Source organism: Podarcis gaigeae, assembly GCF_964106915.1.
Source record: "Podarcis gaigeae genome assembly, chromosome: 4".
Classification (NCBI taxonomy): domain Eukaryota; kingdom Metazoa; phylum Chordata; class Lepidosauria; order Squamata; family Lacertidae; genus Podarcis; species Podarcis gaigeae.
Window position 1 is genome coordinate 62,446,381 of NC_139677.1, and position 27,364 is coordinate 62,473,744.

Genomic DNA, 27,364 nt, shown 5'->3' on the forward strand with positions numbered 1-27,364 from the left:
TTGAGTCTTGAACTGATTTTTATTTCTTTTAGAAACTGGAAATGGTTGACTACTGAAGTAGAAAAGTAATATCACCTTCCTTAATTACTAGAACACAGACTTTTTTGTAATTGGTTCTTAAACTGTTATAGGAAACACTATTCTGAATTCAGTGTTGTCAAATGTACAGTGGTACCTCGGGTTAAGTACTTAATTCGTTCTGGAGGTCCGTACTTAACCTGAAACTGTTCTTAACCTGAAGCACCACTTTAGCTAATGGGGCCTCCTGCTGCTGCTGCGCTGCGGGGGAGCACAATTTCTGTTCTTATCCTGAAGCAAAGTTCTTAACCTGAAGCACTATTTCTGGGTTAGCAGAGTCTGTAACCTGAAGCGTATGTAACCCGAGATACCACTGTAGTTGACTTATCAGATAGAGTGGAACCAAATAGAATTTAGGGGGATTACTTGAGGTGTGCCCTGCTGAACTACTTGCTATAATTTGGGCAGCGGTGCTCACATAGTCAGGCACCCTGCTTCAAATGCTCACCCTATCCTTAATGAAGGGTACATGATATGCCTGGTGAATCAAGCCAAAGATCTACTCTAGCACCCTGTTCTCTTCTGTGGTCAACCACATGCTTCCAGAAAGCCCACAACCAGTAAAATTTCTGTTTGGTTCCTCCGTAGGAATTGATATTCAGATAAATATTCCCCTCATCTGGATGGTGCATATAGCTGTCAAGACTTATAGCCACAATGAATCCATTGTTTACAAAAAATTGTTGTATTCTTATTCAAGGTACAATCAAACCTTGGTTGTCAAACATAATCCATTCCAGAAGCCCATTCGTGGGTTCCGATTGGCTGTAAGAGCTTTCTGCACTCAAGTGGAAGCTGCGTCGGACGTTCGGCTTCCAAAAAACGTTTGAAAAACCAGAACATTTACTTATGGATTTTTGGCATTTGGGAGCCGAAACATTCCAAAATGGAGGCATTTGGGAGTCAAGGTTTGACTGTATCTTTAAAAAAATGAACGGGATATGAAAACTCATAATGTCATTTTAACACAAAATGTTATAGAGCATTATGGATAAAAAGTTATAAAGGTTTTTTTTTTTTAATTCATTCTCTCCATATGGTTCATTTTTAAAAAAAATCTACCAAAGCAAAAAAGTTCCAGTCTTCACCTTCTAATCATTTTACTAGCGTTACCTGTACTTACTCAGTCTATGACTTTTTTTTTAAGACAGTGTGATCAGAAGCTTACACAGTTTTTTAAAGCAGCAGAGTCCCATGGCATCTTACATGTCTTAATAAATTTATTTTTATGGCATAAGCTTTCATGGATTAAAGTCCACTGTCAGTATGACAAAAGTTTCAACTAGAAATGGGAACAAAGTGGCAGCTATGGAAAACGTATTGAAAATGTGACTGAGGTGGTATTTCATACTGTAAAGGCTATCAAGGATGCTTTATAACGTGTCAGAACTCCACTTGAAGTACCATGAAGAAAATGGTACTTTGCCCACATATGGAGGGAATGTAGCCATACCAGGATTTTTTGGAAAGGTATAAGGGTCTGCCATCTACAAATGAATCTAATTTAATGTTGTTAGATCATATTAACCAGCTCAAAAAGAAATATCAAATACTATTGGTATTATTTGTTGATAACCGCTTAAGATAATAGCAGGAAAGTCCTGGGAAACAATTAAACTTTGAAAATTGGCCAATGAGTAAGGAGAGTAAGGGACATTATGAATAAAATTACCCGTTACGAACATGTTTGGGAGGCAAGAATCCAAATTTTCCAGCCAATCTAGTAGCCTTTTATTTTGTGTTGGAATAAAAAGAAAACTACGGATTTGTTCATTATGACATTTTACATCCAGATAACAGACTATGTAACTACTCTTTGGAAACACTGTTTACACCATGGTAAATGAAGTGCTACTATCCATACTGAATTATCATTAAGATATAACATTGGAAGCAATTTAATGACACATTTGTTTGATTACTGCTGGTTGTGTTGCCTAACCCCAACACGTTCGCCTTATAGAACTAGTTTAATAAAGTTCCTTCCGAATGTGCTTTGGTAACATACCTCCGATCTTGTGGATGCTGCAAATGTCCCATTTCCTCCTGGCAATCCTGTAGCATTGGCTGGAGTTCTTCTTGGGGGGAAGGCGTTAATGTAGCAGTAGACTGATGGCTGTAGGACACTGCTGCTGGAGATGAAGCTGCTCCTCGAACTGGTGGTGTGGGACCTCGTTCATCCTCTTCCTCTTCCTCTAGCTCATCCTGCTGTAGATACATTCTTGCTGGTGGGATTGGACATGGGATTTCCTGGTCATAGCTAAGGATTAATTTAAGAATATGTGAATTACAATACTGAATACATTCATACCATGTTTGGACCAAATTAATATTATTTCTTGAGTCAAACTGAAGACTCAGTTCCATACTAGGATTACAAATATTTTTATTCAGTTAATTAAGTGAATCTGGACCACTGGGTTGGAAAAATTTACTGATGAATCATTCTTTTATCTTACCTTTCATTTACAGATAGACTGTAGTCTTCACTATTACTGTGGGGAGGAGGATGTACAGGGGGAGGTGGAAGAAGGTCTGCCCAGTTCATACCAGCCTGTTTGGATGCCTTGGGGGTTCTAGCACCCTTCTTGTGCCCTTGACTCCCTATGAAGAAATATATTCATATTGTTATATCATAGCCCATGAAATAAATTGTTGATCAGTCCTTTAGGGGCCAATTTTCTAAGTGATTTAACAATGTGACAATGTGTTAATTGAACGAGTATTCACATGTTTAGGAGTTTCAAAAAGAACATACAATATTCCAGGCATAGCTTGTTACAAATTTTGGATTCTGTAGAACTTAGTAAGCATGTAAATGTCACTAATAAGTCAGCTTTTATACACTGTTGTAGTACATTTCAGTTAAGAAATACACAAAGAATTGAATTAATAAATGGCTAAAACATATGTAAGATTAAGGTCACAGAAACACAAGTGAAAACAATGTCAAAAATAAGTATTATTAGAATATGGATTTATATTAAAATAATAATTATTAGAACTGACTTTGTCTTTCGTTGCCTATGTTTGGGAACAGTCTCCTTTACTTTTTTTGCTAAAATATGGTAAATCCATAAATGAACTGTACAAGCAATATAATTAAAGAATATTTCTACAGTTTTTAATTGTATTACAGATTATCATCTAAGTATTAAACAACAAAAAGATGCATTGGATATATATTCTCCAAAGCGCCCACCCCCCAGTTTATTTTGAAGCCTAATTTTGGGTTCACAAATGACAGAGATATGATCTATTAAAGGTTTCCCTGTTACATTAATGAATATATGTAATTTATACTTGTCCAGTGAAATGTTTTAGGCACAATGAAATTACTAAATTCATTCCAAATGGCAGGTGCAGTTGAAAATAATTACTGGAAGAATTTAAAAAAAAACCACAATAAGAAGAGCAGAAGAAAGTATGGGACAAATGTTTTCAGCTACTCTTGGTGGAAAATTATAGCTTACAGTAAAATGATACAAGCTTTAGCCATCTGAGTATCTTGGGGAAAGGATCGATTGCTTGGGTGCTGTTGGATTTCAAGTGAACATTTCACATAAGATGTAAAGCAAAACGGAAAGAGAAATGTTGCATGCTTCTAAATACGCTAAACTATTTTAAATTGGAATAATAGTGAATGTTTTTCAAATCTAAATATGTTAAATATTTTATTCGGTCGTATTACCAACATTACTAATGCCTCAGAATTTGAACTGGGTCATTTGCAGCATATTCTAATGGCATGTCTTCACACTATAACTGCATCCACTTCTGGGAGTGGTGGGAAGAGAACACTCAGAAGTCCCAGTAAATGTGCAGAACCTGCCTCTAGAATCTCTTGGGTCCCAGTCAACTATCTCAATGAAGAAAAATGTATTTATAAATATATTTCAACTGACCACCCCTCAAACCCACTGTTCAGATAACTAATATCAGGGTAATCATAGCAGTTGCATAATTGTGAAGTCGTCCCATAACAGCTCACGTTTTTCTTCATTGTTTGCTTTAGCTCCACATTACTAATTTTAAAAAAAACACACACGCATGCACATAAAATAATAAACTATAAAGCAAACCTCACATTCATCTGCAAACTATAGGGTAATGTTTTATGAAAGGAACAGCAGCAGAGTGTATTATAAACCCTTTCCCAGAAGCCAGCTCTGCTATAACTTGTTGGTGTCTCTGTAATTCAGCCATAAGAGAAACCCTGAAAGTAGTTGTAGCTGTATAGAAAGCAGCTTTTCTTTTCTTTTTCTAGATATGTGTGTGCTTCCATCTCTGCTAAACTGTTTTTTATACAGTTGTTAAATAATTGCCATTATACTGTAAAATAGGCATCTCACAGTACATCATTTGATCAAGGAAGAGTTGTAGTATAGGGATGGTAGGCGGGAAACCTGTGGTCCAGACTTTGTAATAGGTTCCAAGCAAGACTGGACAGATATGTACACACAAATACAGTTACAAAAAGCTGAACTGGAGGCAAACACACTTGCCTTCTACCAAAATAACGGAAACTTAATGAAGCTGTGAAGGTCTACATGCACATGTCAAAACTGCAAAAGTTCCAGATGGGGCAAGGGACGAAATGGTCTGAAAAAGAGACTTCTCCCTCAGCTTATAATACCCCAGACAAGGCTCAGGTAGCTAGCATTACTGCTGAGCAGCTTGTTGGTTTGACCCTGGGTGGTTGCTTTTGATCAAAAATAAAGCTGTCACACTGGTTTAATACTGAACAGAGGGAGGAAATAATAATTGCACAGGTTTTCACGTGCTCTAGCAACTGTGTTGACACTTCTTGACTTTCCAAGATATATTGGTGGGTTGTGAAACTGTCATTCTTTTTTGCCTACAGAGGTGCCCTGATCCAACTAAGAAGATCATTGTTACTGCAGGATAGGGAACTGTATCTGGCTGGTGGGCTAGATCCTAATAATAATAATAATAATAATAATAATAATAATAATAATAATTTATTTATACCCCACCCATCTGGCTGGGTTTCCCCAGCCACTCTGGGCAACTTCCAACAAAATATTAAAATACAATAATCTGTTAAACATTAAAAGCTTCCCTAAACCGGGCTGCCTTCAGATGTCTGGTAGTTGTTTTTCTCCTTGACATCTGGTGGGAGGGCGTTCCACAGGGTGGGTGCCACTACTGAGAAGACCCTCTGCCTGGTTCCCTGTAACTTAGCTTCTTGCAGCGAGGGAACCACCACAAGGCCCTTGGCACTGGACCTCAGTGTCCGGGCAGAATGATGGGGGTAGAGACGCTCCTTCAGGTATACTGGACCGAGGCCATTTAGGTCTTTAAAGGTCAGCACCAACACTTTGAATTGTGCTTGGAAATGTACTGGGAGCCAATGTAGGTCTCAGTGGTTGCTCCCAGTCACCAGTCTAGCTGCAGCATTCTGGATTAGTTGTAGTTTCTGGGTCACCTTCAAAGGTAGCCCCACATAGAGCACATTGCAGTAGTCCAAGCAAGCGATAACTAGAGCATGTACCACTCTGGCGAGACAGTCCATGGGCAGATAGGGTCTCAAACTGCGTACCAGATGGAGCTGGTAAACAGCTGCCCTGGACACAGAATTGACCTGTGCCTCCATGGGCAGCTGCGAGTCCAAAATGACTCCCAGGCTCCACCCATGGTCCTTCAGGGGCACAGTTACCCCATTCAGGACCAGGGAGTCCTCCACACCTGCCTGCCTCCTGTCTCCCCAAAACAATGCTTCTGTCTTGTCAGGATTCAACCTCAATCTGTTAGCTGCCATCCATCCTCCAACTGCCTCCAGACACTCACACAGGACCTTCACCGCCTTCACTGGTTCTGATGTGAAAGAGAGGTAGAGCGGGGTATCATCTGCATACTGATGAACACCCAGCCCAAACCTCCTAATGATCTCTCTGGGTATCATCTGCATACTGATGAACACCCAGCCCAAACCTCCTAATGATCTCTCTGGGTATCATCTGCATACTGATGAACACCCAGCCCAAACTTCTGATGATCTCTCCCAGCAGCTGCATGTAGATGTTGAAAAGCATAGGGGAGAGGACAAAACCCTGAGGCACCTCAAACGTGAGAGCCAGGGGTCTGAACACTCATCCCCCCACCACTTTCTGAACACGGCCCAGGAGGGAGGAATGGAACCACTGTATAACAGTGCCCCCAGCTCCCAGCCCCTCTAGACGGTCCTCTAACCTCTGCAGGCCAACTTTGAAAGTGGACAGTCTGCCCATCTGTCAATCACATGACATCATATGACTGCCACCTGTGAAAGTTCAAGTCACTATAACTGCTGTTTGGTTGTTGCAGAAACCTCCCTTCAAGATGTGCTTTCAGGATGAATCAACTGAATCTAAGCCGCATTCTCTAGCCCACTTGGCATTAAGAAGTTTCCAAAAGGGAACAACTGCAACTGATTACCAGGGTTTGCAGATAACCTTGCACTGTGCTATGAAGCCTGGGCAATCAGATGATATTTGGGGCTTCAAAGCAAAGGGCTTTATACATTCAACTGACTGGGAGTGCCTGTAATGCCCTTTTGGCTCCAGCTGTGTACGAAGACAGAGAGGCTGCCTAGTGTATGCCTGATAGCTGGTTGTTGTTGTTTTGTTGTTGTTGTTGTTGTTTTTAAGAGTAAAGTCTTTTTGATTTAAAGTAGCTTGGTGTGATAGGTTTTTTTGTTTCAGGTAAAAGGAATATCATTCCTTAAAAACAAAAACAGCGGTCACATCAATCTCAGATGCTCAAATAAACTAACTTGGCAATGTGTGCGCTAAAGCTCAAGGAAGGGTGCAATGAGGTTAGCTCCCCCCATGGATTGGTCTTAGATCAGGAAGCACAGACTGTTGGGGAGGCTACAATGGGTTAGAGAAATGGAAATTAAAACACACATTGCCACAATCACCTTGCAGTGATTAAGTAGGCGCAATCCCACACCCACCAAAATTAAAGAAATTCTAAAGCATATTGCAAAAGAGGCCAAAATAAAACAAAACGGGAGCCTCTTTCCCAGGGAGAAAAATATTTGAGGAAATTGGAGATTAGGTGCAGCAGTAGTTCATACTCACCAGATGTACTGCTTCCTCGATCTGAACTGTTGTAGGACCCTCCTGTATTCTGATCGTAGGCTTGGTTGTATGGGATGGTTGGAACATTATCATTTGATCGGTAGTCTGCAATTAAAACAGACTTTTTGAATTTGCATGCATATGCTGCTTGAGTATAGTACTGTGAATGTTCTAACTGCTTACAGCTAAGCCTTAACTTATTGTCTAGTTACAGATCTGTGTTCTTAGTGTGAAAGGCTGATTTGTTTTTGCTGTGTTTAAATGTGTGGCATGTGAGACTATGTAATGGAAGACTGGGAAAATGTTGAACAAAATAGTCTGATCTGAGATTTACCATTTTGACCTCTTTCCCTTTTTCAGCACTTTACACTATCATTAAGGAAGCGTATCTACCGCAGACGTGATTCTCTATACATTGTTTTTTTTTAAAAAAATAGATCAGTATTCTCCCATTCGCTTTCTTATTTTCTAAGACAAAACTACCTTTCTGACAATTTACTTCTAGCCTGTGTAACGAGAAATAACCATTTTGATGAGTTCTGCACTGTGCTCTATCATTCCTATTTCACATCCCATGGCTCTGTTTATGATTTGCTTTTATTTGTTCCATGAAATGAATGTCAGCTCCTGGTAATATTCTTGTACTTTACAGATATTTCTTCAGTAAAAATTTATTGTATTATCTGATGAATATTTCACTCATCTATAAACGTAAAACACATTTTCTAAATCCTGAATTCTTAAAATAATCATTTGAATTAGGTAATTAATTTTTTTATCCAGAACTTTATGGAGAGAATTTTTTTTCTGGATTTGAAAACCCTAAGTTGTGAGACAAAAAATAATAATAATCCCATAAAACATGCAGAAAAATTCAAGGCAAAAATATAATTAAAAACTGTCACTGCTATAGCAAACAACTAGACACTCATGTCAGATTTATGTGGCCTCTGAACCATTCTGTAGATAAGTAGGTCAGGTAGTAAATAGATTGAATCAACGTTTTGTAATGGAACATGTCCTTTACCTTTTCAATATCACTAGGTGACCATGAGAGCTACAACAATGTGCTCAGAAAGTTCAAAGATAGAACAGAGCCAGCTCCTAGGGATAGCGTTTTGCAAATCGTGTTATTAAAGCAAGCTGCATGGTAGCCTGAAGGACTAGCAAGAAATCGCATCACTTCCTTTTCTATAGCCCACACACTACATTAGAGAAATGTGCCCTTAAGGCCAGAAAGCACATTCTGATTTTTCAAGTTAACACTGCAATCAATTCATTTTAAGGTTATAGATCTAAAGCAGTAATTTTAATCCAGAACTGAATGCAAGACAGTGAATGCAAAGAGTAAGTCTAAAATTTATCAGATCAGTTCGTTTCCATTTTTAGCAAAACCCACAATACAATCATACAAAATTTTATATGTAACATTCCAGTAATCTACAGTGATATGTAGGTTAATTAGACTCCATTCACCACTAGAAGAATGGGATGACCTATTTTAAAATTTGACTGCAATGCCTGCACCTTACATCTCCTTTATGAATTAAAGATGTCTCAATACCAGCCAGTCACTCATTTGTTGTTATTAAATTTAAATTAAGCTCAAAGCCATATGAAAATATATTTTATTAAATTCTCTTTTAAGATACAGCTGCTTATTTGTTAGAATAAATTCAATTTCTGCAGATTATTGTAGTGCTAATTAACTCTTTGACACTGTTAATTGGGAATTTCTAAATCTACAAAGGAGCTTAGATTGTTCCACAGTGTTCAGTTCATCCTAACAAGTTCCACACTGCAGTAACCAATTATCAGATCTGTGGACAGATAGAAAGAAATATATGTAGTTATTTTCATTTACACAAGCTGAGACCCTGAAAGGAGAGGTTTATGGAATCTCCAGTGCATTGAGTAGTGGGGGGGGGGGGGGAGGAGATACATGAAGTGATTTACCTTTGTTTAATTTGTTTTGTTCCATAATGTTGTACTGAACTGGCGCAACCTCTTGTTTCTGCTGTGCAGATGGCTTCCAGTGTTTTTCATTTGAATCACCACTGCCACTGTTAACATTATTGCTGATGTTTGACTGGATGAGCTGAGTGGTGGCATAAGGTGTAGGCTGACCTGGTTGGCTGACATATCTTCCATCTTTTAGATTTGGGCTGTTGAAAGTTTTCATTTCATTGATTTTGTTGCTTAAGTCCACATCACCATAAACTGTTGACTCAGGCAGCATCAGGTTTGTTTGCTTGTTCTCCAGCTGATTGTTGTAATTTGCTATACAATCAGCTAACCACAGCAGGAAGGGAAAACGGAAAATTGTGTTCAGTTAGAAGACTATTTTTAGGTGCTTTTTGGCCTACGTGATTTGGCTTTCTGAAGCAGAAATAGTTAGGTGAACAGAAGCTAAATCAGAATGTTAGCTATAGTAAAATGGCAGCTTAGTTCCATAGGTCCAAAACTATAAGGTGTACCTTTCATATAGGAGTCCCCAACTCTTCTGCCTCCATTTCTCTTTTTACACGGGAAATCTCCTTCTGCAAGGCCCTTGATGGCAGAATCTACTAATTGATCTTAAATTTATAGCTAAATACTGAGGAATGCCGGTGGTGCTGTGGGTTAAACCACAGAGCCTAGAACTTGCCGATCAGAAGGTCGGTGGTTCGAATCCCTGTGACGGGGTGAGCTCCCGTTGTTCGGTCCCTGCTCCTGCTAACCTAGCAGTTCAAAAGCATGTCAAAGTGCAAGTAGATAAATAGGTACTGCTCCGGCGGGAAGGTAAACGGCGTTTCCGTGTGCTGCTCTGGTTCGCCAGAAGCGGCTTAGTCATGCTGGCCACATGACCCGGAAGCTGTCTGTTGGCTCCCTCAGCCTATAGAGCGAGATGAGCGCACAACCCCAGAGTCGGTCACGACGACCTAATGGTCAGGGGTCCCTTTACCTTTACCTTACTGTTCTTGACTAAGTAGCATTTGTACCTGAATACCCACCTGCAGTACGTCACTGTACATTCCAGTGAAAGTTGTACTAGCTTGCTTATGAGTCATACAACATTTGATTCCATAAATAAAACTTATGTGTTTGTGAGTACAAAAAGCAGAAGTGACTAGTTCTCCTGGAATCTTTATAGACACAAGTTTGTGCCTGGGAATGGAATATAATCTAGAAACAATGACGAGGGGATTAAGCACCCAAAGAAGCTGTACTTGGACAGAAGGCAGGAACTCTCTCAAAAGGATCTAAATGTGTGGGTACATAAGTATAAGTAATGGCATAAGTAATGGCAATAGGATAACTTTGAGCAGTAACATGCCCAGATGATATAGACAGCAATAAACAAATAGGAAGGAAACAAATAAACAGGAAACAATACAAATTAAGTTCAAATTAAGTTATTTTAATAATAAACAAGATTTACCTGGGCGACTATATGTAGTGAGGTTGCTGTCACTGTTTCCAGTGCCTGATGTACAGCAGTTGATGGAGCAGTCGTTATGATTATTCCCAGTGTTAGGCCATGTATCTGCAAGCCATGGCTGAGTGGCAGGTTCATTGATGTTTAAAAGGCCTGGCCTTCAAAACACAGAATTACTAATTATCATAAGATGTCATCTTAAAAGCAAAGTTCACATTGAAGTACTGAAAATCTGTCTGGTCTTTGACTGCAATTAAAGATTGATTGTACTGGAAATTTACTTATTCTTCCTAGTGATACTGGAAACATGAACAGTTGCTAAATGAAATTAGCTGGCAGAGTGAAAACTTTAAATAAGCAACTATGTGCTGACTTGTATGGGCTTCCCTGTTCCTTCAGGTCTGCTGGAGAAGCCTTGTTAGGAGTCCCTTCATAACAACTTGTAACAACCTTTAGGTGTGGAGCACAGATTCCCCAAGCAGTGTTGCTGCAGATTTGGAATTAGCTGTGTATGAACATAAATCAGGCGTATTTTACCATTCAGCTAAAAAGACTTTCAATGTTCTTAGGCATTTTACTAACTCTCTATCTATGGCTTTTGGTTAAAAAAATAATACATCTGTATTGGGTAAGAAAACAACTTAAGAGTTGAACCAACTCTTCCTCCCTTACAGTGGTACCTGGGTTGTCGAACTTAATCGGTTCTGAGAGTCTGTTTGACTCACAGAACGGTTCGAAAACCAAGGTGCAGCTTCCGATTGGCTGCAGGAGCTTCCTGCACTCAATCGGAAGCCGCATTGGACATTCGGCTTCCAAAAAAGTTTGCAAACCGGAACACTCACTTCCGGGTTTTCAGCATTCGGGAACCAATTTGTTCAACAACTAAGCCATTCAACAAGGTACCACTGTATTAGTGTTTCTCACTCTTTTCCTTAATGCCCCCCAAGATAGCATTAAAAGCCTTTCTTCTATACAGAGATCTGTGGACATTTTCTAGGACCTTCTTTGTTACTCACTAATAAATTCATGGTGACATTCCATTCCTGCCTTTCATAGTAGACTCCATTGCACCAACATAAAGTAGTTGGGTTTATGATTGGACAGCTGGCAACATGCTTGTTACTCCTTTAAAATAAACCACTCTTAACAATTTTGTCATTAACAACATACATGTTTGATCTCCAAATAATCACACACACATATTTTATTTCACAGTGCAAGCACAACACTATCCTCCCTTTCTTTCCTACAGTGTTTATAACAAACACGCCGTATGACCTATTTGTGAAACTTTCCTCAATTTCATATTAGGCGGGCCATGCAGCGTAGGGGACTGCTCTTTGACACATGGCCAAAGCTCCCTTTGGTATGCAGAAAAACTCCTGCAGTTCTTTGGATACAGGCCACATTTCCCCCCATTTCCAGCTTAGCTGAAATTCTTGGAAATTAAAGTTACAGAGAACATTAAAAAAAACCTATAAATACTAAGCAAAAGTGTTTCTCATTATGCAAAGTACATTATGCTCAGTGAACTGGAATCAACTAATAGTTACAAATGCTTTCTGAATGAATTACTTGGAAAAATACCAATTTGATCAGAAAAAAACAGCTGCTAAGAAAATATTGTATTTTATGTAAGCATGGCATCTCCAGCTCTATTCCCTTTGTACAGCGGAGGGTATACCTAAAAGGTGGTGCAGAATGTTCCCTTTTTAACTGTCTTGCCTTAACTTGGGTGGAACTCATATTCATCTGGATCAACAGCAATAACTCAGAAGAGCTCTATTCAGATGCAACATCAAAATGTTTTGGTAACGTGTGCAGAAGCCTGGAGTGAACTTAGGGCTTGTTCACTCCTTCCTCTCTTCTCTTCATATGCTGTGAAAGCTGCCCTTTGTAGTTTGTGGAGAAATCACAATTTGGTGTTCTACTGAACAGGCATACAATGGTTTGTGCTTGTCCTGAAAACTACGGCAAAAAACTAGTTTGCCTTACCGGTATGTAGGAGGTTAAAAAGTGGGTAGGGGAGCTGAAACAACTCAGCTGTGGGAAGGGGAAAACTTACATTTCACTCCCTTTTGCCCTTTTAAAAGTGCTGTCTACTGTGTTTACCTCTTCCTTTTTTAAAAAAACAAACAAAAAACAAACCTATTTAAGACTTCTACTCCGCCCCCTGCATCAGGCATCCATCCTTCCTAAAATGATTTTAGCTAGCCATGTTTTTTAAAAGCAGCAGACCTCATGTTAGGGAACGTGCCCACCCCAATTAATCCAAATATTTGGGGATTTTTTGTCACAATCCAGTTTCCTGCAAGACATGGCATGGAGGGAGCGTGTACAAGGAAGCAAGAACATAATCCCAAGGCACATTCATATAGTAAGTAAACATGGTTTGTTATTATGTGTGAATCAGGCCAGTGTGAGTACAGGGACAGGTACTCCATAGCCCAGAAAGTGGCCATGGGTGCCAGTTTCAGAGCTCTGCATAATTTGGTTCCTTGTTCACACACAAGATACACTAAACACCTTTTTTTAAAAAAACAACCTCATTTGGAAAAGAAGCAGAAGCCACTGTTTGACCTATTTGCTAATCTTAGCATTCTGTGTGACATAACTTTTCTTTCTTTGTGGGTGGCTTGACTGCAGTTGCTATGCATCATTTTGGCTCTGCACCATCATCTGTATAGCCTGACTTGTATTTGACATGACAGCGATTGTATACCTCCGTATAGCTTTGTTTTAAAGGCACCTTGTTAAGAAGCAGCTGCTGTGTTGGGGAGTCGCTGCAGTTACCTGGACAGCACGGAGGTGGCACAAGATGGCAATGAAGTCAGGGCCATGCAGACACACCTGTGTGAGTGCGCAACTGGCTCTGATGATGTGTCCACACACACACCTGACCTCGCTGCCACCCAACGCCATCCAGGTAGAATTGCAGTGATGTCAGTATTAATGAAACACTGACATTTGTTTGAGAAGAGAATCATTCCCGATTGACCAATTAACTAAAGACTTAGCTATAGTCTAAAGATGGAATTGCATTCATTTCTCAGAACCCGGATTTATCTGTACTTTTAATTTGCAATTCCCAACCAGTAATGATCGCTATTGCGTTATTGTTTTCTGTTTTTAAAAATCACCTAAGAGGCAGCTTTCTTTAAGCATGGTTTCCAATTTAAGGTTTTTCTCTTTGCTATCATTACTAAGTGTTTAATCTCCTTAAATGCCACAATTTAGCTACTTTAGCTCCCTTTAATCATCCCCTTATACAGCAAGACTTTTAGTTTGAAGTCAAAGTGCTCCCTCTGCTGTTTGCATTCAGAGATGCAGCTTTACCCAACATATCCTGCAGTTCAGTCTGCATTTTGCATTATATGTAAGAAACCTGTATACAATCTTACCTGCCTCCACTGCTTACAGCTTCACCTCCTCTTTGATAGGTTACTAAAATATAAAAGGAAAATATATAGTGGTTAAGTTAATTCTCTGAATGTGCTTCTGTTGGATCCTAGAAAGAAAAATGCTGAAATGTGTTTATTTCCTTGTGGCTAGATTACTGTCGGTATAAGCAGTTCCTACCACCAACTCTATATAACCATACTGCCACCTAAAAGCCACTGGAGTGTTAGTTGTTTATTTTTCAAAACATAAAATAGATATTGCTCGGAAGCAGTATTTTCTGATGTGTGTGCTGTTGTTTACAAAATGGTATGTAAAACACAACAGATAGGTGTTTCCAAATATATTTATATTTTGGGAAGTATGTCATAAAGACTCGCGCCTGAAAATGCGTTTTAAACATGCCCAGACCCAAATACACTTGCTGTACTTCAGCTACCACCCCCAGGTTAAGCAAAGAGTTAAGAAGATTAACCTCAGTGCAAGTGGCGATGGATTCCATAGCTATGCATTTCCCAAACTAGGAATGTGTTTTAAAAGGCAGCCAAATTCTGCTTGTTAGAAGAACTCCAAAGTGGGGGTCTGCAAGGCAGAGATAACCGCTTGCAGCGATTACAATAACAGGATTAAAATGTAGCAGCCAATGGTACATAGGCCTTTTGCTGAAAGTGTTGCTAAAGATGAGGGGTTGCTACCATTTAAATTCAGTGGAACTAAACTAGTTGGATTCTGAATTATGGAACAGAAAAGTTTTAAATTTTAAATACAGTCCGCATTTCAAATGCCTCCTTGTCAAATTTCCCTGTTGTCTATTGTACAGCTATCATGTATTGTGCCAAGTATTGATTAAAATATTTTTGTCTTCACAGTTCTAAAAACTTGGCTCCTGCGAGAAATCTGACACCAAGCCTAAACATGCTTAAATTTAAGCTTGCAAATTAACTTAGCAACACTAATAATGTACATAAATTATTTTCTCTGTACAGCCCAGTTGTTAAAAACATGGATTCTGTATGAGGAAAATATCAGAATGTTTAAGCTAATGCTGAAGCAAATTTCATATTAATATATGTTAAAAGTGAACGAGAAACAAGGACCAAAACTATTTTAAAAGTTGAAATAACAACTTATTAGAATTACAAAAGATTTTTATAATCATGAAGGAATTCATTCTTTTTTGAGAATGTGAAGTAATTTTCTCTCTCCATCAGCAATATTATTGAAATGTGATTAATCACAAAACAATCTTAGTACAGACTATGTCGTCCATTATAATGCTAATTAATAAATCATTAGAATGCCTGTTTACTTGCTAATAATATTAAATATTACAATCTTCGGCAGAAATGTACCAACAGAACAATGTTTAAATGGGAGTTTGACATTTAACATATTTAAAATTGATTATTGGGGTTCTAGATAACAAAGCTATCCTGTTAAGGCAAGGTGTTCCACCAATGCAGCAGGACTTCCTCTCCTCATTGTCCTCCCCCCAAATTTGCTCTGGAGGATTGGTGGGGAACATAGAACAGATTAGGGGGTGGCACTGGAGAAAGGAGAGCGAGGGAAAGTCATTGTGTCACTGGTAAAACTTCCTTTAATGTAAACCCTTTGTCTATTTTTGGTATTCTTTTAAATAACCAAGAGTAACTGACAAGCATTTCATTCTCATGCTTTCATATCTGTATGGTATAAGGTATAATTATAATTATAATGCTAAGGTTCACACAGAATTCCAGGCTACACTCAACAGCATGTGTACATTGCTTTCACGTTAATGGCATCTTCTATTAATGGCATTTCCTAAAGCATAGAGCTTTCCAATCTAAAGAGAAAAGTTTCAGCATAGACTAAGAACAAAGCTTTAGATATAGTCATGGGGTTGTATCCAACAGTACTGCTCAATGGATACTTTGCAATAATTTACCCCTTTCTTCTGTTGCCTCACATCCCCTAGAATGATCTCTTTGAGCATCCTCCAGAGCAGATTGGGAGTGGGGGGACATGAGGGGTGTGTGGGTGTGTGGGTGTGGGTGTTGTAAATAGCTTCATTCCTTGTTCTGATGACGAGAGTCTTACCCTCAGCTGAGCAAGATGGAAGTCTTACTTACAGTTGGATACAACACATATAGACATCTCCCAATTTATAAAAATGAAATCCTTTGTATGTGTTTCTATTTAAGTGTTAAGTAATGTTCCATTAAGAATCATTGGAAGGGAACGCTGCTTGCTTTTATGCAGAGTCCTTTGTGCAGCTACGGCCCATCTTGGTAGAGCAGAACATTACAAACAACTATACAATATACAAAATTAGCAAAAGCAAAAAAGCAAAAACCACCCAACCATGCTATACATTAGCATAGAAGATGATAGGATCTCATGTAGTCTTCCAAAGGATATAAAACTCAAACTTTGGACAGCAGTGCGAGATCTGCCAAATTGGTAAAATTATACTAACAATAAGGATACGTAACGAATACTACTCATACTACTCGCTGTGTAGTATTGTGGCTGGTTATATGAGGGAAGAAGAAAAAGAGACAGTGACACAGTATCACACAGGCACATGCTAATCAGACAAGGGAAAAGTGCAAATATATACCTGTTGGTGTGAAGGTAAAAGACGGGACTGAAAAATCAAAACACAATAAAAACTGGTTATTAAGCTGAAGAAAGAAAAAGAGACCACACAACATTAGTATAAATCAGGGCAAGAACAGAACATAAAAGTAAGAGTAAATATGTCCAAGAGATACCAATATGTGAATAAAACAAAATTTGTTATTTAAAAAGGTGACTTGTCTCCACAGAAGAAGAATAACATTCTAGTATAGTGTGCTCTTGAGGGAAATAGAGTGTGGTTTAGCCTCTAAATGACCTTTTTAGTGCTTTATGTTTTGCTGCAAATCCATGTACAAACAAAAACCCTACACTATTTAATCATATATATATATATATATATATATATATATATATATATATATATATATATATTTGCTTTCGTAGATTTTCACGGGTACAGGAATGCAGGTTTTGGTGTCCTCGGGTGTCTTCCCGTGTTAAAGTTGGGGTGTCTAGGCGACGTTTCGACGAGGTCTCACTCGTCATCTTCAGGCTGGTGCTTTCGGCTTCTTGTTACTGGAACAGAGCGGGATCTCAATGTTTGAGTTCCTATAAATACTGTAGAGGGGGTGTGGTGTCTAGCCTCCAATGTTCTGGGCAGAGAGGAAGTTCCCAGGCTGGGAACTTCCTCTCTGCCCAGAACATTGGAGGCTAGACACCACACCCCCTCTACAGTATTTATAGGAACTCAAACATTGAGATCCCGCTCTGTTCCAGTAACAAGAAGCCGAAAGCACCAGCCTGAAGATGACGAGTGAGACCTCGTCGAAACGTCGCCTAGACACCCCAACTTTAACACGGGAAGACACCCGAGGACACCAAAACCTGCATATATATATATATATATATAGAAGAGTAATGGTTACTTTTCCCCAGTTCCCCAGTATCATCAAGATATTGCTAGACTCTTATATTCACTGCATCATGCAAATGCTTGATAAAGTGGATCAATAAGGACACTTAAGCATTTAAGCAAAGAGTAAGCTATTTCTAGGAGTAACAAAGTATTATGAAAATGTGCTAATTTTCCATTACTTGCACCTTAAAAGTGTGTTGTGCTTTATTGTAACAGCTGCTCAATATCACAGCCTTTTAAAAAAACTAACTGTAATGAATATAGAACACACAATAACTAGGATTTTTTTATTCTTCAGTTTTTGAGATGCTTTTGTTATTTTAACCTAATAATGTTAATCTGCCCTGTAGATTACCTGCTGTAGTAATCTTTCCTGACTCACGAGCCTATGAGTTTAAATAAAAAGTTTCAGAATATAATAATTCTCACAAGGGAAAAACCTTCATTTTCACAGCACCTATAGATCTTAATTTAATCAATAAGGCCTCTAATCAAACAGCAGACCTCCAGTGCAACATCTACTCAGTCCCCCCTCCCCCCCCAGCACACACTTCTCTCTTCTTTGAACAATAGAATATATTTTCTGTACTGCTAATGGGAAGAAGGAAGCCATGAAATGCTCCTTAATTCTGAGCAAAACAATGAAATGCAAGAAAAGCTTCACAATCGTTTCTAAATGTGTTTTGGCCTTGAAATTTAGGTTAGCAGGCAGACCACAAAGGGATGATGGAATGGCTGAGATATAGACACATCAACAGCCTTTTTCTCCCCTTTTTTTCTTCCTATAGATCTGGTTTTTTTATATTAGGATCTAGGGTCCTTAAGTCTTTAAGGACATAGAAAAGCCTAATTTAGAACACGCTGCATATGTGTCGCTGTTCTTATCAGGTCACTTTATTTCTAGGAATATTGTGCTGGAGAAAAAAGGAAAGAAAAATCCAAACAATTTAAGCACTGGCCTTCATTTGCAGCAGTGCTATTTTTATCACAGGGATCCTATTGTGATCTCTTTCTGCTGGTTCTTTTCAGATAGTCAATGGAATTTAGTATCATTAAGAAAGGAAATACAGAGCCACAGTAATAAGGATTTCCACCAAACACACAAAGTAGTGCATTTTAAAACAGCGTTGCTTGTGAATGACTACATCAGCTCTACATCAATTTGCAACAACAAAGAAATAGAAAAAGATGAAAGGTTCTTGTCATTATTTTTCTGTGAACTAAATACTCAATATAATTTTGTTCTGTAAGAAAATAAACAAAAGTCAATCTAAGTGAAATCTTCATATCTCACACAAAAACTTAATTATCAAACCTTAGTTGATAAAAATGCTTATTGTGCCCACTGGCGCTAATGCAATATGTATGTATGTGTGAATACAGAAATATTTTAACAGTTGTCAAAGCCTCAAGTTAGATGCTCAAAAAGGGGGGAAATGAATTAATGAAGTTCACTGATCCTCAGCTTTTATGGTGACATGTCTGACTTCATGCTCTGTATATTGACAGATTATTATTTTTAAATGATTTACATTTCCTTGAAGATGATGTTTCCCTTCAAGTGTGTTTAATAACCTTGTTTTGGTGAACCTTTACTAATGAATTCATTCTGAAAGTTAATAAAAAATTGCGGAGTCATTACAGACATTTGTAAGACACACAAGACTGAAAACAGCATAAAACAACAAAATATCAGATTTTTTAACATTCCATGCTGTGGATTTAGCTTCTTTTATATTCAACAGTATTAGTCTATTAGAAATGTTTATAAGAGATGGCATGGCACCATGCAATTAGTAAAGCTAAAAGAAAACTGGTTAAAGCAGCACAAAGGCTTTCACTTAACTTTCCCAGAGGTGTATTAACAGACACAAGTTAATTTCAGTCCCAGCTTCATTTTGTCTGCATGTGTTATTTATTGGACCACAATGATGCCACTAGTTGTTACTTCTATTTTGCTTTGGCTCTTCCTGTTTTCAAGACTCTGTGTGCTAAGAGACACTGAGTTTCTTAAGTGTTCAAACTCACACTACTTTTGCTATAGTTGTTTAAAAATGTTACCTTCATTTAATGACCATGTTCAGAACTTTGACTACTGAAAGATCTGTAGACCGTAAGCACACTGAACAAGGCCATTACTTTGTTGTGTCCAGTGGCTACCAACCAGACAGTGCGAATAAAACCTGTTAAACATTAATAAGAAGGATCTGGATCATTTGGTGGATGAGGATATTAAGTATTCAAAAAGGCAAGGTGTTAAACAGCTTTGATCTGTGGCTGATTGACCTCACCTCTAAAAACCAAACTACATGAAAAAACCCCCAGTAATTACTGCCTATCTCTGTTTAACAAAGTGGTCACATTGCATCTTCAGGCATCCTTGGTTGCGACTGCACCTCTAGTCCAGGGGTTGTCAACATTTTGGGCTCTTTGGGCACGTGTAGCACTCTGAAAAAAGGTTGTGCGTACCAGTCACAAAATGGCTGCTGTGGGGCATGAAAAAGGGAATAGTGGAGAAATAAGATTTTAAAATGGTTCCTCTTGTGTTTGCATGATCTTTAGACAGGATTTCCCCCAAGCCACCGTCAAATTGCATCTGTTTCCAAATCGCAGAAGCAGCACTTGTCACAAAACATGGATCTGTGGAGTGAATCCATATGCCATAGTATCTCTGGCATGTGCTATATAGGTGGTTTTTACAGTGCAATCCATTGATGATGGCTGGGATGCATCCCTTGTAAAAATCATGATACATATTGGATACATATTTTTGTATCATGGTGGCACAGAAGAAGAAGAAGAAGAAGAAGAGGAGGAGGAGGAGGAGGAGGAGGAGTTTGGATTTGATATCCCGCCTTTCACTCCCTTTAAGGAGTCTCAAAGCGGCTAACATTCTCCTTTCCCTTCCTCCCCCACAACAAACACTCTGTGAGGTGAGTGGGGCTGAGAGACTTCAGAGAAGTGTGACTAGCCCAAGGTCACCCAGCAGCTGCATGTGGAGGAGCGGAGACGCAAACCTGGTTCCCCAGATTAGGAGACTACCGCTCTTAACCACTACACCACACTGGCTTCTTTGATGCTTTTCTCCACCTGTACTTTCATCCATCTCCTATTTTTCTGTCTCTAGCAAGCCCATTTTCTGTAGCTTACTGCCTCCTCTTCTTCAGATAGGGTTGAGAAGAGAAATTGTGCAGAGGAACTAAACATTGTAGAGTGACTGAAGAGGAACTGCTCTGAGAACAAGAACAATAAAACCTTGTCCAGTCTTCCAATTTTTGTTTCAGTGGGTTCAGGTCCTCTTGTTGGTGACAGAGAAGACTCTGACAGGCACACAAGGTGTCCACCTACAGGTGCTAGGTTAGAGACCTGAAGTATAGGCTCTTGCTGATCTGGTTTTCACCATTAGCTATGGTACCAACACATGGAAATCCATCTCATCATTAAGGTAAATGCACCCGTTTCATTACTTCTCAGAGATAATATTGTTGGCCCTGTGTGGCCCTGGGCTGAGGACTGGTTTTGCACAAACTTCTAGATACCAAATTAATACAACACAAGTAATGCTGGTAGATTCCATATTCTTAACAAATGAGTGCACCTGTCATTAACAGAATCCAAGCTTGCCTGGTTTTAACCATCCAGTGAGGTTTGGAAAACTAAGTACATTGCATCATCTGACTCTTCACATAGCAGTGGCACCCAGGAATATTTTGAGGACTTCCATTCAGTGAGAAGACTCTGACCTAATTCATCAATTTTAACTGTCATTTCTGCTTCACAATGTTGAGGCCAATAATATCTTCAACATGCAGCACTTGATGATTTCTAAAAGCTTCAGCTAAAACAGAAGCATCTTTTGAAATGCGTGAGGTGATCCGCACTGCCTTACAGGCAGAAATAAAGTTGCTATAAAGATTGACCTATACATTTATTAACTCTAGATTTAAAGATACCTATAAGATGTCTTCTCTCATCCATGCCATCACAGCCTGTCCAATTATCTAAAAGAACCTTCTATAAATTACATTGTGTGCTGAAATTAGGATAGGCAGGGTACATTCTTCATAACTTTTATGTAGTAATAAAAATCCTACAACCACCTAATACATGAAAGCATTTTTCAAGAAGTTTTAAAAATGTAAAGTTTTAAAAGCTGTATTAAATCTCACAGGATAGTTATTAATTTGGTTTTTCATTTATTGTTAACCAGTCTGTGTCTGACAGAGAATATGTGTGATATCCAACTAAATCATACTCAAAATAGACCCAATGAAAGATATGGGTCTCTTCTGAGTAAGGCCAATGCTTGCTATCACGTTATAAATTCAATTAAATAACAAATACTTCAGATTATAAAAGGGTACAAAAAATACCTTTTCTGATACCAGCATAAGTACTAGCGAGTCCATTGCGCTTCTTTCGATGACGGTATAACCAAATGCTGAAAACCATAAGGATAATCCAACAGGCAGCACCAATTCCAGCAATGAATGCTGGCTGTTTTACAACATCAGAAATCTGTTGGGCTAAACTGACTTGGTCTTCTGGTGACACAGGGTTTCCATGAGAATCTGAAGAAACATACCCAAAAGTTGAAAGTACAGATATGCGGCACTGATGTCATAGGATTTGAACGCTACATGATGTTTGAGCTTTTCCCCCGTCAGATGAAGTCTAGAAAGTAATTCTGCCATGTATTCAATTGGTTCTCCAGGATTCATTTCTGGGAGTGTGCATAGTTCCCTGTGGACACACTAATAAAAAAGCCATGCCTGTTTGGCTTGACACATAAACTTCATAGTACATTGAATATTCCACAATTTATAATCTTCAGCAAATAGATATTCACTGAACCTTATGAAGAACCTGATATGTATGCAATCTTCCTGTATCTCAGGGTTTTTATGTTCAGTTTAGCAACTATATCTCAGAATCCAACTCTTGGTGGGGAGAGCACTTACTATTTTATTCATTGAATTTATATACCGCCCTATACCCGGAGGTCTCAGAACAACACTTCTGAATTATAAAGTGTACAACATTAAAAACCCACCGACAATCTTTAGCTTGCTCATTGTAGGATAACAGCTATACAAATACACATGTATGCAACATACCCAAGCCAAAAACAGATATATACTCTCTGTAAATGTGCTTGGAATACCTCTGCTTGGAATTTTTTCAGGACTGTAACACAATCAATATAGAGTATTCAACATTTGTTATGTTCACAATAACTTAATGTGGAAACTGTATAAAAGATCACAATTGAACTCTAACAGTCACCCAGGGAACAAGGGGCAAAAAAGCCCCCTGCAACATCACCAGTGGGTCTCTGTACAGTCAGTCCAGTGCAGGGGTTGTGACTTTAAGCACAAAAGAACATCAGGGAGTACAGATACTTGGAGTTATTAGCAGATCATCATGAAAGGCATGCTAATTAGTTCACAAATCACACCTCATAATGGGAGCTGTTAGAGCAATAAAAGTTCAAGGAGAGTTGCTTGTATTCATTCTCTTGGGATGTCTAAGGCATGAATAATACACTTAACATTTATAATTATTTGAGTGAAGCTTCTCATAAATGCATGATGTGTATTCACACAGGTTAATATGTTTATGAGAAACATTAATTTATTGGCAAAATGAGGTGCCTCAAGACCTGTCTGGTGCACAAAACTGAAAGAGCCACAGGAAATCAATTGGCAATCAGTTATTTAATGCATCATCTACTATTCTCTATAGGTGCACCCAAATGTACATAATTTAGTGATGACCCAGCTACGGAAGGGTACTCACATGATTTTTGGCAGAAGCACAATCGCCTCCCCAAGATTAGCCTCAGGGGAAACCAATCCTTCCAGTTTGCTGCTAAAAGGCAATTTTCGCAGTATGCATAGGTTGGTGTTTGTGACAATACTGAAGTCACTTGGAGCAGTTCTTCCAGGTTTTTAAAAAGCAACTGTGTGTCATTTGAAATATAAGTGCCAAACAAAATTGTTTTTGTGGGTTTTGGGGGGTGGGTGGGTGCTTACATTTTTTTTAACAAATAGCAGCAGCCCACCTGAAGATGATTTTAAGTGAGGTTTAGGTTAGGTTTATTAAATTTATATCACTTCCCATTAAGAAAAGTCACCAAACAATTTACAAGCAAGTTGTGTATTTTTTAAGTGAAAGGGTATGTACTACTCTATAAATAGAGACGGAAAGATAAGTCTTTTTCAATGCCTTCACCACCACAGCAAAGACTCAACAATGAGCACACACTTGTGTCCCATTGTGTTAATCTGGAATCTTCTTCCACTTGTGTTCCAGCCATCTTCTAACCTGCTTCATTGCTTTCAGCTCCGCAATAGACCTGGGCTCAACAAACTGGAAGTGAGCACTTGTGCGCCACAGATCAGTCAGGGTTTCAAGCATCACCAGATGCGTCAGCCAGAAGAGACCCCAGAACTGTCTGGAACACAACTCTGCCTCAATTTTAATAGGTCTCATGCCTCTCCAGAGGGAGAAAGTCCCTGACAATCTGAATTGAATTAAACAAGACACTGGGAATTGTGTGATCAGCCTTCTAATAGCTTTTTTACTTGTGCTGAAGTGGGGAAGTTGTTACCCTTCTATCAGGCTGTTTCCCCCGTAACACCAATTTCTATGGGTGACTTACAATAAATGAGTAAAACAAACAAACAAATGGAAAACGAATAGCAAAACCATTAAATATGAAGATACAACATCAAAGCAACAAAACAGGACTTGTCTCATCCTCAAAATTGAAAGTAGATATAAAAAACAAAAGCCTAGACAAATAGGCTTAAAAGGCTTGGGTGTTTAAAAAAGGGTTTTCTAGTGCCCTGAAAAGATCATAAAAATAGTGCATAGCAAGCCTCATTGGAGTGATCATTCCACTACTGAAGCCATTGCTGAAAAGGCCCTCTTCCCTGGTGGTTAATTGCCTCACTTCATTCTTCATGGTTTTACACAAAGCAGGGCCTATGAACAGGATCTTAAGGTTCAGTTAGATACAAATGGGAGAAGCTAGCCTGGTCCCAAGCCATTCAGAGCTTTAAAGGTTATAAGTAGCCTTTAAATTTGGCCTAATAATGGGCTGAGATGGGAAGAAGAGTTTCTGCAACTCTTCCAAAATGAAAAGAGTTTTATTGGCAGAAGCAAATTCAAGTCACTCAGTGTTTCTTTCCTCATCTGATTAAAACAATGCAGAACATCTGGATTTCCCCTGCCCCGCATCAAACACTGAATGTAAAACAAAGCAGGAAGTTATTACAAATCACTTACCTAACTGAATAAATTGTGGCTCGCTTTTTACTCCAGCTCCAGCTCCAGTACTTGCTGCCACTTCCACACTGTATCGAATACCAGGCACTAAAGATGGGATTACTACAGAAAATGTGGAACCATCCACTGTCTTATTTATGTGGTATCGACTTTCATTGCCAAGGCACCAGACCTGCAAAGAAAAAAAGCAACTCTCATGTGCACATAGGCTTTGAAATAAATAAATAATGATATAAAATGTGCCATATGGCATTTACTGATTTACATAGCAAGCTGCATTTAGCTAAGTTAATAGCTCTGTTGTAAAAGCTGTTAATAAACTGATATAAACACTATTAAAAACAAGCCATCTGAATAACTATCTGAATAAGGTTACCTGATAATATACAACACTTTTTGTTCTATTTTTGAAATTTTAAAACTGTCCATATGGTAAGTATTAATGCAGCAAAATTCAATAGTCTGCAACTGTGGGAAATAATACATGGCTTCCCCCAAGGTCCATTGCATTAGTAAACTGTTATTCTACTCCTTGCCTAGTATGCAGAGAATACAGTTTCATCTTTAACTCTCTAAACAGACTCAAACTGTAATGAACAACATTCTTTATAAGGATATACCATATTAATTTATTTCCTTAAACTCACACCCTTCAAGGATTAGACAAATTCATGGAGGGTAATGTTTCCACAGGCTCTTAGACATGATAACTATATTGTTGTTGGAGGAAGTATGCCTCTCTGTGGCACATGGCACAGGCAGGACAGCATAGCTCACCTGCATTCTGAACACTGAGTGTCACTCCTGTTTCCTCAGGGGAGAGGGACGAAGATGGACGAAGAGCTCAGCACAGTCAGGCATGGTGGCAGTGCTCCTGCATTGCGCTGAACTCCCTGCGCCTCACCTTTCTCAGGGCACTCAGCATTCAAAAGAACACATGGATGTTCAGAAGACAGGTGAGCAATGCCCCTCTGACAACAGCTACTAATACCAGTTGCTGAGAATCACTAGTAGGGAATGTGCTGTTCCACTCAGGTCCTGCTTGCAGGCTTCCCATAGGTTTCTGATTGGCCACTGTGAAAACAGGATCCTGTGCTATATGAGTCTTTGGCCTGATCCAGCAAGGCTCTTCTTATGTTAATCTGAAACCTGTTCCTTTTCTTGGTGTCTGCTGTGGTGGGCTTTAGGCTTTAACAGACCTGAGGCTGTGGCTCTTGACATCCTTGGAAAGCTGGCTATGTTCAGCTTCTAAAAAAAGCAGGCAATTATACCTCGGGGGAGAACAACAACCACCCATAAGTGGCCACTGTTTGATCAGGTATGTAGAAACCATCTGGTCACAGGTGATCAAAAAATCTTTAGTTTTATTATAATCAAGGATGATCTCAGACTTTGAATTCTCGTCTGAGATTGCTTTGTCCTTAAGTTGTTGTTCACATCTGCCTGTCTCGAGAGACAATGGAAGAGTGTGCCTTCAGTGGTAAAGTCAAACTGTTGGAGGGTTACAACGCCTGCTGTGGCTGTAGAGAATGATCTGGGAGAGACATGGTTTACTGCAGTTGGGGCAGATGAAGGCGTCCGGTTTTGCAGCTACAGGTGCACCATGGTGTTTCATCCCTCTGCACTCCTCCCAGCCGTCATTCCTTCTCTGGTCACTGTTGTAGATACACAACCTGTCTGTCTCCAGGTGCTGCTATCATCTGCAAGGGGTTGATGTTGCCAGCCTTCATGTCACATTTGCTGACATCTTTGTAATACAGAGTTGATCTGCCAACAAGCCTAGTGCCTAAAGCCAGTTCCCTGTAGAGCACATCATTGAGGGTCTTGCCATCTTCCATCCTGTGTACATGACCAAACTAGCACAGAGGTTGCTGAGACAGAAGTGCAAACTTGCTGGGAATGTGGGCTTGGGAGAGCATATCTTTGTTTGAGACTTGCTATGTGATGCCTAAAAGCTTCCTGATGTAGTGCTTATGGAAGGCACTGACACATCACTCTTGGCAGGTGTAAGTTACCCATGACTCACTTCCATAAAGTAGTACGCTCAACATGCAAGTCTGGTAGACCTTCATCTTACATCCTTATACATTGCTGAATAATAGCTGTCCTTCCTTTTTTGGCATATAACGTACTAGTGGCAAATCTTGAAAACAAAAAATTCTGCTGTGGAGACTTCTGGATTTGTGGGCAAAGAATTCTGGAGGAATTTCTAGATAGTTCATTTATAAAACGAACCCCCTAGAACAGTGATGGCCAAACCTGGCCCTCCAGCTGTTTTGGGACTACAACTCCCATCATCCCTAGCTAACAGAACCAGTGGTCAGGGATGATGGGAATTGTAGTCCCAAAACACCTGGAGGCCAAGTTTGGCCGTCACTGCCCTAGAGTCAAGTCATTTGACTAGTGTAACACTAAGTGAATAAGTTGTTACACTCCATTCTAGAAGCCTGTATATGTCTTTGCTAGCGTCTCAGGCATTGGTCTGGTTAACACAAAATGCTAAGCCAGAGACCAACAAACCAACCATGGCATTTCTCCAAATAGTGTTTTAATAAGCACAAGGTAAAAAACCTTTCTATTTATTCATGTGCTTGGAAGGAAACCAACTTTTCT

General features: G+C 39.1%; 1 protein-coding gene and 1 long non-coding RNA gene across 6 annotated transcripts in view; one reads left to right on the forward strand and one right to left on the reverse strand.

The window, feature by feature from the left end:
• Nucleotides 1-27,364, forward strand: part of LOC310843876 — a 149,898-nt gene that overhangs the window by 63,611 nt on the left and 58,923 nt on the right. The window lies entirely within an intron of this gene.
• Nucleotides 1-27,364, reverse strand: part of ROBO1 (roundabout guidance receptor 1) — a 591,421-nt gene that overhangs the window by 27,678 nt on the left and 536,379 nt on the right. For 2 of the 4 annotated variants that reach the window (XM_083735867.1, XM_083735869.1), the window contains 9 exons: nt 24,752-24,923; nt 21,832-22,029; nt 16,583-16,609; nt 13,983-14,025; nt 10,585-10,739; nt 9,120-9,455; nt 7,164-7,268; nt 2,538-2,682; nt 2,087-2,338 (listed from right to left, as the gene is read on the reverse strand). In XM_083735867.1, coding sequence (XP_083591993.1) covers nt 2,087-2,338; nt 2,538-2,682; nt 7,164-7,268; nt 9,120-9,455; nt 10,585-10,739; nt 13,983-14,025; nt 16,583-16,609; nt 21,832-22,029; nt 24,752-24,923 — 1,433 coding nt within the window. The remainder of the gene's footprint in view (nt 1-2,086; nt 2,339-2,537; nt 2,683-7,163; nt 7,269-9,119; nt 9,456-10,584; nt 10,740-13,982; nt 14,026-16,582; nt 16,610-21,831; nt 22,030-24,751; nt 24,924-27,364) is intronic. The other 2 variants (XM_083735868.1, XM_083735870.1) reach the window with 1 other exon arrangement.